At 40.7% G+C, this 16090-nt stretch overlaps 1 protein-coding gene across 11 annotated transcripts in view; it reads right to left on the bottom strand.

Annotated features, from left to right (window-relative positions):
- The window catches only part of KIAA1217 (KIAA1217 ortholog), a 264429-nt gene that overhangs the window by 105278 nt on the left and 143061 nt on the right, over positions 1 to 16090 (bottom strand). For all 11 annotated transcript variants that reach the window (XR_002100374.1, XM_019531957.1, XM_019531974.1 and 8 more), the window contains 2 exons: positions 10360 to 10558; positions 4076 to 4169 (listed from right to left, as the gene is read on the bottom strand). Coding sequence is in view for 10 of the 11 variants with exons in the window: in XM_019531957.1 (XP_019387502.1) it covers positions 4076 to 4169; positions 10360 to 10558 (293 nt within the window). In the remaining variant the exon portion in view is untranslated. The remainder of the gene's footprint in view (positions 1 to 4075; positions 4170 to 10359; positions 10559 to 16090) is intronic.

The following is a 16090-nucleotide window of genomic DNA, read 5'->3' on the forward strand; positions in this document are numbered from 1 at the left end:
GCAACACATCATTTACATATATACAAACAGGGTACACATGTAGCAGAGTTAGGATGGGATAGGAGAAAAAAGCCAAGCCTTCCTTTGGTAAACCCAACAACAATTTTTCCTATATTGGAGATGTTGTAGGTATTAAATACACAAAGCCCTAATTCTATGGCAGAATGGCTAACAAAACCAGTGTGCTTTAATCATCATAATAATGTAAGTCATACTGAAACCTAAAATAATGGTCTGAAAAAAAAATCCATGTTATTTGCATTTCAGTTCTCACACTAAAAAGTACCTTGGAGCAAGAAAAAGTATTTTAGAACAGAGAATTAAAAATATTACTGAGAAATGTCACAGACTTGGGCAAAATAGAAAAAGGAAAGTCAATGTGCAGGGAGTACATATTTTCCCCTCTATGAAAAAACAACCACAGGTTGGGAAAATAACCAAAATGGAGAAAAAAGAAGAAAAGTAAAGCTTTAGTGAGAGGGTCTCCCACAGGCTGTATTTGTTCATAATGCAGAAATATCAGGCAGATATCAGATGCCTAGTAATTAAATAGACAGCACACAATATCAGTAACCCTCCCTTGCAGAAATCTTAAGCTTTCAATTGGGAGGTGTCCTTCAATTATTCCTACAGCTGGAGGCAAAGCAAGAGAAACCATGACCTTATAAGGCCAATCTTGTATAGACAGAAAAGATTATATGACGTATTTAAAAGGAAAAATTTCCTTTAAAATTCCAGGTGAGCTATCTTATTCTACCTGCAACCCATTCAGGAAATATAGGTAGTAGAAAAGAAATGAAAATAGTAAGTGAAGATGTTGAAGCTGAGTGATTAGCCAGAAAGACTAAAACATAGAGATCCTTGTCTTTGGCAGACAAGATTCTTTGGGTAAAAGTGCTATCTTTTATTAGACCAACTAAATAGTTGGAAAATATGTTCTTGGCAAGGTTTCGGGCACAAAAAGGTTGGGTGTTTGTGCCCTAAAGCTTGCAAAGAACAATTTTTTTCCAACTATTTATTTGGTCTAATAAAAGATATCACATTTACCCAAAGAACCTTGTCTGTCTATGTCCTTAGACCAACATGGCTGCAACCAACAATACTGTACTCCTCTTTCACATTCAGATGGTTTTTGTCCATATGGATAACACTTCAAGTATTACTGCCAGTCTTTATGTAGGCTTCACATCCGTTCAGTAGTTAAAACAGGTGTTGTAAGGGACGGTTAGCATTATTTTTTAGACTATTTTATGCTATGTGGCAATTATTATAAATCACATAAATAGAAGCCTGAATACATCAAACCCAAGTTCAAAAAGTACAGGGAAGCCAAACAGCAGAAATATATATAGAGAGGCCAAACCTTCCCAAACCTGAGTGAAAACAAAATTCCAGTAAACTCATAAACATGGACACAAACTATATTTACATTATATTACAGCATAAGCTGGACAAGATCTGCCTGCACCTGGTGTTGATTAATATTTTTAAAGTCATCTTTTAAAAATGGAAAATTAAGATGTACTGAAACAGGATACCCCTAACACTTCTCACTATGGGTACAGCAGTATTTGCTCCTGACTAACTCTAGCACTATTAGATACTAGGCTGAGTGCATAACTTTATCAAAGCTTAAATGTAACCATTAAAAGGGATGGGAGGGGTTGCAATTATGTTCTCCCCTGCCAGAGAGGACAGGTCATGAAACAATAGATTTAAACTGCAGGAAAGGGGATTTAAATCTCAGAAAAAACCTTCCTAACGCTAAAAACAGTTTGGCATAGGAACAAGCTGTCCACAGAAGTTGTGGAGCCTTGTTTGGTGAAGGGTTTCAAGAGGCTAGATACATATTAAACTAGGATGATGTAAGAGTAGCATATCCTGCACGTGTGCTAGTGCTGGACTAGATGGGGCTTGAGGTCTCTTTCAGCTCTATATTTCTATGATGCATTTGCTATCAACTAAGTTTTTGTGTATCCTGCTGCTAGCCATCTGAAGGAAGTGTATGGAATTCACGCATCCTCCTTCACCTGCTTTTATATTCTTGTGCTCTTGAACCACAAAAGCCTATAAAGGTGCAAGTTCTTTGTTTTGCAAGCTTCTCCTCAGTTCCCCATGAAATGTCCTGAACTCTGACTTAATGGATACTCTCTTGAACCGAAAAGATAGTTGAATCACTATCCAAAGGTAGAACAGACTGGAAAATAACTATTCTTGGCAGATATGTAGCTATTAAAATACCACCTCTGATACGACACAACTCCACTGAATTGAATCAGACCATGGAGCAGAACAATAAAAATGCAGAGGGAGACACCTTCTTTCTGAATTACATGTTCCTTGCACCAGAGGAGAGAAATTTAGCCACAATCAACACGTGCTATGAGTTCTGTATTTTAATGTGATCTGTACAAATTATAAACAATGTCCAGACAGCAGTAACAACATCAGTATTCAAAATAACAACTTTACCAGGCAACAAATCTCTCATGCAGGGCCAAAGTAATAATCTAGATTGCTGCCAGTCTGAATTTATACACTCATTAGCCACATGTCTGAATGCCAGTGCAGAATGTAAACAAAACAGATAGTATGGAAAAACAGGATTTAAACCTAGCTCTTTAATGTCAACACAATATTATTATTGCAATACTTGGCATTAGTGCATGTACTGGTAATTGCCCTGCATGTACATATTAGATAGACCTGAGAGATGCATCCTGTCAGTGCTATGCGGGAGTCGATCAGACTTCAGGATACCCAGAACCAAACGTAAGACATTTAGCAGTTTATCATATGAGCCATTGAAAGAATTTCTACCCAATCTATACAAAAGAATTTCTACCCAGTCTTCTTCGAGTGCAGCTAGGTAAATAATCATGTTGTGACCTAATCTGAGAGTAGAAGAGGCGGGTGAAAATACTGTGTGTAAGCAAAAAAACTCACTGCTGTGATTGTACTGAAATAACAATTGCAGTTACAATTGCAAAAGTGCTTAGCTGTTATAAAAAACAAAGAACTGTGACACACAAAAATGAGATTAGGAAACCACAAAACAGATAAAGAATTATCAACTAGTATTTTCACATGAATTTTTTAGAACATGTGACATCCATTTTGGAATAAGTCCAGAAGCCAAGCACCATGTTGTAGCAACTGAATGCTGTTTTGTCTTTTTAAGTTTAATATGATTCATATATATGAATCTTTCTCTCTCTCTCTCTCTCTCTCTCTCACACACACACACAGAAAAACACAAATTGAATAATCTCTATTGGAAACTTCCTATGAAAAGATTTCCTACCGTAAGTAAAAAGAAGTTTATGCTATTTTCAAAACAAAACAGCAATTTGCAGAGTGATAGCAATTCATTTGTATTTTGGGTCTGACATTTCCAGAAACCAGGAGCTACAACTGGCCAGTTGTAAATGGCATTGTGGGTTGTACTGCAGCTAGAGTCTAATTAAACCATTCTTTACCTTCTTGAATGGGAGCTGGGGTGACATGGGCACTAAGGGCCCTTTTATACATGCTCTGAGTGTAGCTCTAATTAAAGTGTCACAGTGTCTTGTATACCAGTGTCCCTGTGCTTCAAAATGGTGGCAGGGGAATCTTGAACTAAAGCTCATTTGATGAGCTTTTGTTCAAGTGGCCCCATGGGGATGCTGATACATGAGATGCAGGAAGCTGCTGGAACACCATAATTACCATGCTCCAGCAGACTTGATTAATCACTCATGTACAGGCACCCTAAGATGCACAGTTGGCAGCCCAGAGGTCGCAAGTTTGAGGCCACAGCAGAAGCACTCATGGCATGGCCTGCCAGATTCCAACAAACCTGTGAATTCTGCTAAATACCTTGTCGCAAGGACATGGAAAAGGAAGGACTCTGTTGAATATAAAAAGTTGTGGCCTGCTCATAAAATGAGAACCTTGATAAAGCAAATTGTGTTTTAAAATAAATTACTTAAGATGTGAATAAAGGAGGAATTGGAGAGCTATTACTCAAAGTAAGTACAAACAAACAAACAAAAAATCAGAGAATGAATTAAGAAATGGGTTAACAGGTACTCACCCTTATATCTCCATTCATAGCTCTTGATGTGTGATTAAATGCATGTGCAGGATCTTTGTTGTAAACTTTAAGAAAAGATCGGTCCTGAATATTCCTGGAAAATACCAAGAACAATAAATGAAAGCAGTTTTATTTTAGCCATTTGCTTCCCCTAAGGATTCAGGTAACAGACATCAACCAGTATCACATTCTAGCTGAACCTGGCCAATGAAAAAACACCAAAGGAAGACAAACATAAATAACAATAACAGTCAACGTCCACTCAGTTTCCCATGGAAAACAACATTCTTTCAATACAACTCCATATCCATAAAAATCAGGTTACGCTAAGTTTGTTTCAAAATTCTAGGCATAGACTATGAAAGACAATAAACTTTCAATATTTACAGTGCAAGTTAATATTTAAATACTTCATTGCACAAGCTACCCCAGCATTTGGATTTCTGCTATTCTAAATGACCACATATCTGAAGAGTAAAAGACACTCTTCTGTTGTTCAAATTATTCTTGAGGAAATTCTAACTTATAGTTTATTCATAAAAAATGAAGAAATCCCATAAAGATTAAGAACTCGTCAGCAAGTGAGAGCCCTCTACAAGACTGCAGTCCTCCAAAGCTATTATAAAGCTTAACAGAAAAAACAACAACTACAATACAAAAGAAACGAAAGCACAGCTTCGATGAGAGCTACTATAACATTTTCATGTAACATATTAAAAAAACAAACAAACCAGTTTTTTAAAAATCAGCCAAAAAAGCTTTGTTATTCCTGCACTTCATTTTAAACTGATACATTCAGGGAACAATCCGATGATTGATATTCTACATTTAGTTTCAGAACCTACCTCCCAATAACTGTATAGATTAGAAATTTGCACCGAGTCTTGCTGATTTTTGTTTCAGCATTAATCAACAACAAAGACTGAAATCTAAACTCACTTATGTCCCTTCAAAACTGTGATTCCTTTTATTTCACAGTAGTGATTTCAAGAGAATTTGCACGTGAGACTGAATTCCTTCTCTCCAGGTACAGCTACAAGTTCAGTGAACTGATCTTAATCATTGGGATTATCATTTTAAAAAAATGAAGTACAGGATTCTTGGGCAGGTCTAATTTCTTTCTTTTAAGGTCATATTAGTCAGTGATTGCTTTGACTCAGTAACTAGTCAGAACCTGCACTGCTGTTGCAGACTTCAAGTATTCTATTAAAAAAACACATAATTTATGAGACAGATCAGTCCCATCTGTTTTAAAAATGTATTAATGAGAAGTTTAGTGAGGTCAAGATCCAAAAAGGTGATTTGTTTATGCTGAATTAGTGAATAACTTGGAAAAATGTTTACTATTTGTAGAATTAAATACCGTGAGAGTTCAGTTCATATGTTAAAATAAGGACACTTCCTGCTCAGAAATCTGTACAGTTAATCCCAGCAACAGTATTGAGCTCTCCATAAGACTATGGGGCTATTCTTATTTAATGCCAGGAAAGCTCTTACCTTTCTGTTCACTTTTAGCTCAGAAATCCCAGCCTCCTATTTTATCCCTCACTCTGCAAAGAGTGAGGTTGCAAGGATGTACCTCACTTAATCCTAACCTGTTTTTTAAATATTTTCCAAAAATATCTTGGTGAAATATGATAACTTATGATAAAAAAATTCAGCACTGTGAGGCAAATCAGTAAAATACTGTGTGTATGATTCTCTAATGTGAATTGCACTCCACATCATATCTCAGTTCTAACAAACTTCCCTGATACCAGGGGATAGTACCAAGTCATCGCCATTCCCATGACAGGAGCCTGAGCTGCCCTATGCATCGGTAGCTGCATTGGGCATGGAACTGGGGAGCTACACCTCTGCCAGGACACATTTATGTATGTTCTAGTTTATTATTATTATTATTTACTCATATAATTGCAGTGTCCGGAAGCCCTATTTATGAACCAGGGCCCCACTAAGCTAAGTAATATAAAAACACAGGATAAAAACAACATCTGCCCCTAGGATCTTATAGTCTTGGCTTCTGGGGGAGAGAAGGGTGGATAGATACAGACATTAGGGCTAGGAACAGACATTCAAAATGCCTGAGCCTGAATTGATCCAATCTCTGCAGGTTAGTCTAACCTAACTAAGCCAAATCAATTTGTAACTGCACATATATCCCAGAAATGCAGGCACATGCCTGCAGTGGCTCAGGCTGGGGAATACTAGAGCAGCCCTCCCTTCCCTTGTACAGAGCTGAGTGGAGGGGGGCCTGGCCAGGCCCCGGCAGGATGTTCTTAATAGGGAGGGATTTCCCTCCCACCCCCTGACCAGCCCAGCAGGGAACTGACAACACTGTGTTTATCACCCCGTTAAAAAAAACACAGAGGGACATTACCAGCTACCTGTTTATTCTGCCTTTGTTTTGTCTGCCACATCATCAACCGTAGCCAGCATGTGGTCAGCTTACTAATGATGGGCCATGTCACTGTTAGGCAGAGGGGATGGGGAAGCCCTCCTTAGCAGGGAGTGGGGAGAGAAGGGGTCCAGCAAGGGAAGCCAGGCAGATGCCTGCAGTCTCTGCCGAGATTCAGCCAGGGAGCAGAGGGGAGGGGCCAGCTCTGCTGGGGAACAGAGAGCCCCACCCAGCAGAGACAGAATGCTGGGATGCTGGGGCAGTCTGGTTTAACTTAAACCAGGAAGGGGTCTGGGACAGACATTGCATAAACCAGTTTGACCCAACCAGTTTCAGCCATTTTCAAACTGGTTTACGTGCACCAAACATCTGTTCTGCTACAGGTTTAAACCAGTTTGTGATCACTTAAACCAGTTTGTATGTAACGTTCCTATCCTCTGGAACACATGGGAAAAAGGAGATTATATTAATTATCAAAGGCAGTGGTCAGGGCAGACCAGCCACTGTAAGTAATGTCATGTTTTACAAAGGAATTTGAAGGAGAACAAGGGGGCCTCTCAGTGTTTGCACAAAGCATGAGGAGAAGCCTATGAGATAACAAGAAGGCACCAGTTTGGAAATGTAATGAATGTACAATGAAGGTTGGCATCAGGGATAAATCAGTGCTGAACTCTTGTAATATAGATGATAGTCTGGGAGAAGGAATAGGCTGTGACATTAGCATAATGATGAGTGAGTGGGACACAAGCCCCAGGCACTGACAAAAGTGGGGCACTAGAAAGGAGCAAGGGGGATATATCTCACCGTTTTGTCCCCCATCTCTCCCTTTCCACACACCCTCCTGGCAGCTGCTTCAATTCTGGCAGCAAGAAAGATATAGAAATGGCAGCTGTATGCAATACAGGAGAAACAGTCAAAGGCTGGGGAAAAGGAAATCTGCTTAAAACCAGTAGTTTTTTGGCTGCTCAGCATGCATGATATCAGCAAAAAAAAAAGGTGATATCTCCCTCAGCAGCACCAAGCCCCTAGCCCTCCTTCTGCATCAGATATTGCTGGTCTGCCCTGTCCAATGCCAGAACCAAAGCAGGGAAGGTACAGAGTGGCAGGGTGATGGGGGGGAGAGGTGGAGCATTGCTTAGTTAACACTGCTGGGTTGTGAAGGGCCTTAAAAGAAAGAACAGAAATTTAATGGTTAATGCAATAGAAGGTGGGGAGGGGGCTGGTGGAAAAGATATAAAGATTATGGAGTTCTGAGATTTGGCTAGGAACAGGGCTGAGAATGGATGACAATTCATCAGCATTGATGAACTGGATGTCCTAGAAGGCCTAGTAATACTGCAGAAGAGGGAGCTCACGGGCATTTCTGAAAGAAATCAGGAGATGGTTTGAGTAGGTTGAATGAAGACAATGGGCGGGGGGTTGCAGAAACATATCTGAGGTTGCAGAAACTGGCTGAGGAGTCTGCTGAGTTAGTAGCATAGCAACTAAAATAAAAGCAGATAAATGTAGGAGACTGCGGGAAGAGGAAGGGAGTGAGCAAATAAAGTGTTAAAAAGAGAGGAAAACTGAAGGGGGAAGAACTCACCGGAAAATGGAGGACAGCAAAGGAAGCCAGGTACAAGTTTTGTACAAAAGGGCTAGGGACAGACATTGAAAAAGCCAGAGACTGAATTGATTCAATCTTTGCAGGTTAGTCTAACCTGCCTAGGGTGAACCGATTTGTACCAGCACAGACATTCCTTGTGGACTGAGGAAATGCAGGCACATGCCTGCAGTTTCTCAGGCCAGAAGCTGTAGGGTGCTAGAGCATGCCTTCAGCTGCAGGGAAGCTGTGCTGGAGGTGTGTGACCAGCCCAGGCAGTAGCTTTGGCTGAACTGGCCAGAGAGAGGTTTAATTCCCCCTTCCTTGAACCACTGGCAGGGACCTGAGCCAGGTCTGCCGAGCACTCCCTCCTCACTGCTGCAGTAGTGGGCTGGCATGGCCCCTGAGGCAGAGAGGGCAGGGAAGGGGGTTATTTTCCCCTCTACCCTCACTATCCTGGGGAACTACAGCCAGGTCAGCCTGCCCTGGCCACCACCGCTCACTCCCTGCTTGGGGCAAGCAGTGGAATAAGCCCCCTGCTATCCCCTCCACCGGATGCTGGAGGGAGGGGGAATAACCTCCCAAGAACCATCCAAGCCACCACCACTGCAGCAGTCCGCAGCAGCTTTCCTTGCCCTGCAGCAGGGCCCCCCACTGGAAAGGAGCTCACCTCAGGGAAACCATGACAGGGGCTACTGGCCCCGTAATGGTAACTCCCCCCTTGCCGCTCCAGCGGCTGGGCTGGGGTGGGGTAGATGCCGGCCAGCAGGCCTCTTACGTGGGAGGCAGGGAGTTGGGTTATTCCCTGCTTCATTAGTCAAGTCTGATACAACATTCAACTGGGCTTATCTCAAACCAGTTTTGGCAATTTTGAAACTGGTTTATGTGCACTGAATGTCTGATCTTTTACAGGTTTAAACCAGTTTCTGATCACTTAAACTGGTTTATGTGTAATGTCCATCCCTAACCAAGAGGAGCAAGAGTGGGAAGGAGGAGAAGGGATGGATGTGAAAGAATGGAAAAGAAGCCAGAACTGGCACCACAGGACGAACTGAGGCAGATAATGTGAGGGAACAGGAGGCCTCTGCTGGAGGAGGGAACAACAGACACAATGCACATCTCTAATTGTATGTACATAAGCAACTGTCCAGTGTTAAAGACCCATCTTTTCCTCTTTTTCCTTCATTTTCTTCCATGCTCTTCTTCTGCTTTTATGCCTGTTCTACTATTTATCACATAATTCCTTGCGAGCAGGCTGATATAAATTCATACCACACGTCCTACTATTTTACACACTGTAAGAAATCTGCAGCAGACCAGAGAGCTGTAACTGTGCTGCACCTATAGGCCATCTGAAACTCCATAGAGGTTGTGGGATTAAGATTCTGATCATTTACTCCAGAAACACAGGCTCCAATCGCTGTCAGAAATGCGAACCTTAAGAAACCTGGATGAACAGTTTGAATTTTCTCTAACAGATGACAGGGAAAGCACGTGTGTGCACATACACATACACAAGAGGTCATTACAATATTATTTGCATCATTTATACTGGTCAAGCTGAGAACTAGTGGGGACAGCTGGCTACAGGCAGTCAGTTCCTCAGTCTTGAAGGAAATCAGATCAACAGGGAGCTAATTAGACTTCTGCCACTGGTGTAAAACCTGGAATACATTTTAATCCTGTAGAAGATCTTGGAGAGGGCAGCAGTGCTGCCCCTACATCATCATTAATGCCTTTACCTTACTGGCAGCAACCTGTCATTTTACAAATTATTTATTTTATGCTTAATATTTTAAGTATTTGTATTTCAGTTAACCTAAAGGGTTAATCTGTGGCCCTGGGCTCCCAGTCTAGGTGCTGCTTCCCCAATTACTGTAGCAGAACCAGCTGCTGCTGTTGTCAGTCTCCCCCTCTCTCACCCAGCTCCTAGTTGTTTCTTCGCCTGCCCCTGTGGGTTGGGTGGTGTGGTCCATGGCAACATCAGCACAGGACAAGAAAAGGGAGCCTGCTATGAAACTCAGTAGTGGGGAGGGGTGCATGGCAGAGCACAGTGTGGCATGTGGCCTGCATGGAATACAGCCTGGGGGGGCAGGGGGGCCTGTGGCCCCCCGCCACTAAGAAATCAGACAACCCTGGCTTAAGGTGCATGTCAAATTATGAAAGCCCCAATGCACTCAGACACCTCTAAACATGACTAAAAGTGTCAAAGTATCTGTTTGGATATTTATTAACTTAACTTTTCATTCTATGGACACACTGCAGGGGAAAAATCCCACACACTATAGTTCTATGTTTACCTACCTTACATCACTTAATTCATAGTATATGTTTCTGCTCTCATCCTTGATGTAAATAGCAACACTAGGTGACTCCAGCATTTTCATTGTCAGCTGCTGGGGAAAGGCACTTACGAAGAGGGCGCGAATAGTGTCTGTGCTTGTAATTTCATTTGGCATCCTTAACTGTTTTGTGTCATCTCCATATTGAAGATATAGCACACCTAAAAAAGGGAAACAAAGTTGAAGATAGTTTTTAAAAGCACATGGAAAGAACTAAACTTCAAAGCATTTTTTCTTGAGAGAGATCAAATACCTAGGTCTACAGCAAACTAAAGCAAAAACAGCTGACTCTCTTTTCTCAATTGCATACACCTACACATTTATCTCTGTAAAAAAATATTGAAACAAATAAAAAGTAGTCTTATGGCTACTGATGACCTATTTCAATAACATGCAGTTGTTCTAGAGTGGTATTTTATTGAGGAACCTATTTTTGCTTTTCTTTAGTTATCTATCTCAGAAATTTACATTAAAAATATTCCTTAAAAATAAAGCAAGTCAATTTTTCAGTAAAATGTGCAGACAAATCATGAGGATTTTTCAGCACTCAGGGGAGAAATTCATCCTTTTATATCACCCAGGTTCTTTTAAACATAAAACTCTTTATTTTAGGTGCACACTAACCTAATTTAATGTGAACTTTATTTGAAAACTAGCTTTTCATTTTTGCATATGCAAGATTTCACAAAACGGGCAATAGATTGCAAACATAAAGCTGCAGGTGCCATTAATAACAGAAATAAACTTTAGGTCACATATGGGGATTATGCCAGAATATCAGACCCTTTTATTTTAAGAGAAACATGAGTAGTCAACTCTAACACATTATATTATAGCATCATAATGGAGGACAAGTATAACATTTAAGGCAAAACAAGATTCTTATGATGATCTCATTTGGGCTCCTGCATAAAACAAACCAAAGAATTGCACTCAACAATTCTTACATCAAACCTATAACTTCTGGTTGTACTCAGCTATATACTTTAGAAGTCTTGATTCAAAAGTTCCAAGAGTAGAGAGTTTCCATATCCCTCAAGATAAGCTATTCTACTTGTTAATTACTCTAGTGATAAAATGTTATCACTTATTTATGGGATGAAGTTATCTTCATCTTCCATCTTCAGCTTCCAGCTGGTGGATCTTATTATGCCTTTTTCTGCTAGATTAAAGAACAATTTACTTTAAAAAAATGTTTATCCCAGTAAGTACTTTTAGATTGTGACAAAGTCACCTCTTAAACTTTTGAATGAACTCCATAGACTGATTCTTCAGCCTCTCACTATTGCATATTGCTTCCTGACCCATTTACCTTTAGTCAAAAGTGAAAATAATAATACTGTGTTGCTTATATACTGCTATGACTTTCATAGAAGATTTTAAAGCATGGTTACAAACTTTAATTATGTGACAGGGTTTTTGGTTGTAGCTGTGTCAGTCTAAGGACACAGGCAGGCAAGATTCTTTGAGTAGATATGATATCTTCTATTAAACCAACTAAATAGTTGGAAAAAAAGTTTACTTACTAAATTAAACTTGCTAGGAACTTGCTTCCAACTACTCAGTTGGTTTATAAAGATATCATATCTACTCAAAGAATCTTGCCAATTATGTGACACACTCTTCTTCTGAGGTAGGCAAGTGCTGCAGCTGGGTAAATGGACACACAGAGGTGGCCTTCTACTTGTGGATGCAAACATTTCTTCCAGTTCAGCCTTGCTCACTAAGAGCACTTCAGCCAGTTAAAATCTCCACTGGATTGAACAAGGTTGAAGCACCAATAAATTGAGGTTCAAATGCACCACCTAAGGAAGACATTTAGCCACTTTTCACTGGAGAATCATGATAGAACGTAGGATCTAGCCTGGATGTCATTTCAGATGCAGGGGCTGTAGATAGTAGATACAAGGTGCTCTCCCAGATGTGGCACTGAAGGGTGTGGATCAGCACATAGTGCTATGGACATTTTGAGTAGCACTACTGTCCTTATAGGTGAAGGCTGGCTGCCATAATTTAGATCACTCTAGGTGTGTCTACATTTGTAATTAACTAACAGCAATAAACTCCAGCACATATCATGCCAGAGTTTACTGTTCCTGGGCACTTCATTTACAGTATGCCCAGGGCCAGAGCATGTTGAGCTGGGTCAGAGCAGCCCTAGCTACAGGGGTCCAGAGGATCAGCTTGCCAACCCAGGGTTGCTCTAACCCAGCTCAACATGCTGAGGAGGGACTGGCTGGGGCATGAGGGTGCTCTAGTGCAGGGCTAGCCAGCAGGCAGCCCCTGCCCTGGAGAACACTTGTGCCCAAGCCAGCCCCGTAAGCATCTACACGTGCGCTGCTGCACACTAAAAAAACATTCTGCCACAGGAGAATACTTGTATTTACTCCAGCCTAATAGCCTTGCACATATAGACGCTGAGATGTTTACTGAGGAGCTAATAGTTAACTGTCCATTAAAAATCTTGTGTAGATGTGCCCTCTGAGGACTAAGTTACACCAGGACCTGCTCCATTCCAAAGGGAAGTTTACGATCAGGAAGGAACATGGGTTGTCCACACCATACCTTTGGCTTGTGAGTTGCTACAGAGCTTGATGCAGGGTAACCATTGGAGTATCTACTCAGTTTCTCAGGCAGATTCTGGAGTCTCTGTTGGGTTCGGTGCTTCCATGTTTATCTTGTTACCAATATGGAAACTAGCTAGTTTAAAAGGCAGCTTAGATGTTTCTGTCTGAGCTGTATTAACAGCAGTATCTGATGTGTAGACATACCCTATAGACATACCCTATATTGTTATTCTTGATAGTGATCCTTTCGCTAAAGTCAAAAGTGGTCAAGACATGGAATGGGATTGTAGAAAGGATGTCACACTGTGTAGTTAGAAACTACAACTGCTGACAAAACAGTTGTGCTAAGGTCTTGGAACATGATGCCATTTCCTGAAGAAACACAGAAACCAAATTTTAATCTAAGATGTTTTCTTTACCCCTCAATCTTAATATTTTTGTCACTGTGTTGCCCATAATTTCCATAGATGAATGAATGCATATTTAGGCAGGTGTTCCCACAATCATTGAGTAGATAATTGTGCTTGGAGCTAGAGAAGGCATAAAATGTTAATTTTTATGCATACTAAACAGACTACTCAACATTAGCAAGCCATTATTTAATATTAGGCTGCTTTTAAAAAGATGCTGTTGACACCATTTCCACAGTATTATGGAGAGATTCTATTACCTCCATCATTAGGATGCAATCAAGTTCCTTTATAAATCTTATTTTAACCTTCTCTTTACTTTAGCTGGTAAAATTGGTTTGATTTGAAAAACTTACAGGATTTACTCCAAAAGCTGAGGGGAGTTTTTCTGAAAGTGTAGGGGTTTTTTAATGGCCTGTCCTTCACATACTATTAAACCATGTTTCCTCACTCTAATTGGAAATTTTGAAGGATTTGTTTGTTTTTCTCTAGGTCAAAAATTGTTTTTGCTTCCCTTTTAAGTGTTCTACATGGTTAAATGGAGTTAAGAATGGAGGTCTTGGTTATATTTTAAACAATGTTATCACTAAGCTATGCTTTAATGATTGTATCCAATTCAATAATTATAGCATGTACACGAGCAATTTCATTTCTGGTGATCACTCACAGCTTCAAAAAACATAAAAGGTCTTTGTATATTTCTCTACTGTAAATTGTCTTAGATCAAATGATAGAGGACTGTGTTTTTACCTAAAAATCAGAGTTTGCATGTCTCTATTGCAAGTGTGGATGGGTTATCTAGAATATATTTTGTTTTTCTAAAAATAATTTGTAGAAAGGTTCCCATGTTTTAATTTTCAATGGGGCGGGGGGAAGGGAGGGAAGATCATGCTGCTTCTAGGTTACAGATCACTACAGATGCACTGAATATGGAGCCGCTGTACTACTAAGCCATACCTGAGTGGCGTGATTGGGGTTTTTCAGAGTTCACTAGAATTTTTATTGGAAAGTTTAAAAGCATTATTAAAATATTTTTCAGTTGATGAAGTATGCTTTAAATTATACTTAAGGCTACTGTATTTTCATCATACTTTTACTTCAAAATAAATAGATGCTAAAAGCATTGCTAAATTTAACAAAGTTTGCTACGAATTATAATATCAAGAAATGTTATAATTAAAAAGCCCTTCACAAGAAAATGTTTTGGGCATTCCAAAACAGCCTTAATTCTACTCTTCCCTAATCTGTAGATCAGAAGGCCATTTACAGTCAGCTTTGAGATTTTTCAAAGTATACTTGTATGTAATTTAGAATGATGAAGCCTTAAAACTAGTAAGGCTTTACATGAAAATCACTGAGACACCTCACCTGGCATCTCAAAACAGTGGTAAAGAAAATCTACAAAAGCATAATAACTTATAGTTTCATAGTTGGTAGGGTCGGAAAGGACCTGAGCAGATCATTGAGTCTGACCCCCCTGCCATGGCAGGAAAGAGTACTGGGGTCAAACGACCCCGGCAAGGCGTTCATCCAGCCTCCTCTTAAAGACCCCCAGGGTAGGAGCCAGCACCACTTCTCTTGGAAGTTGGTTCCAGATCCTCACCACCCTGACAGTGGAGTAGCGCCTCCTGATATCTAGCCTAAATCTACCCTCTGCCAGCTTGTGACCATTATTTCTTGTCACTCCTGGTAGTGCTCGGGGGAACAGGGACTCCCCCAATGCCTGCTGGTCCCCTCTGACTAGTTTGTAGATCACCCCTCAGCCTTCTCTTGCAGAGGCTGAACAGGTTCAGGTCCTGTAGCCTTTCCTTGCAGGGCCTGCCCTGCTGCCCCCAATCATGCAAGTGGCCCTCCTCTGGACCCTCTCCATGCTGTCCACATCCCTCCTGAAGTGCAGTGCCCAGAACTGGATGCAGTACTCCAGCTGCGGCCTGACCAGTGCCACACAGAGGGGGAGGATCACCACCTTGGACCTGCCTGAGATGCATCTGTGGATGCATGACAAGGTGCGGTTGGCCTTCCTGACTGCATCCCCACACTGCCAGCCCATGCTCATTTTGGCATCAATGATGACTCCAAGATCCTTTTCTGCCTCTGCACTGATGAGAAGGGAGTTCCAAATTCTTTCCATATTCTCCTTTAAATGACATGCTTTTTAAATCCACTGTTGGGTCTATGTCATGATAAAAGAGTACTTTATGGCATTTTCTATTTCACAAAGCTAGCTGTTTATCATATTTACTCACACTCCACAGGCATTTTACTCCCCACCCCCCCATTTACATCTACCTAAATTGGGGTGTGCATTTTAAGTAAGGAAGTTGATTTTCTTTACCAAAAAGCATCAGTGGCATTTCTATTCAGGCAGTACTGAAGCAGTCAATTGTTTTCATGGCTTATTACAATTCACTTTATTCCTGCTGATTCAATGCATGTTAACAAACCCACTGTCCTTTTCAATGGTCTTAATGTTACACTCATCAAGTGATCCTTTCTCCAGCAATTTTACTAATCTTGGTCCCTATTCTCTTATTTCACAGCCCTGCAGATTATTTTTAGCTCTTTTCAAAATCCTAGGTCTGCCCATGAAGTCCAGTATTCAGCAGTGGCTACAGTTTCAGATTTTGGCAGAACAGCTGCAAAAAGCTTAAAACTATAGCGTTTGCCTGAGCGGGAAAGGGAGGGTAAGTGAACTCAAAATTAGTCTTTGTCCCTA

Source organism: Crocodylus porosus, unplaced genomic scaffold (genome assembly GCF_001723895.1).
Source record: "Crocodylus porosus isolate Cpor-Errol unplaced genomic scaffold, CroPor_comp1, whole genome shotgun sequence".
Taxonomy (NCBI): Eukaryota; Metazoa; Chordata; order Crocodylia; family Crocodylidae; genus Crocodylus; species Crocodylus porosus.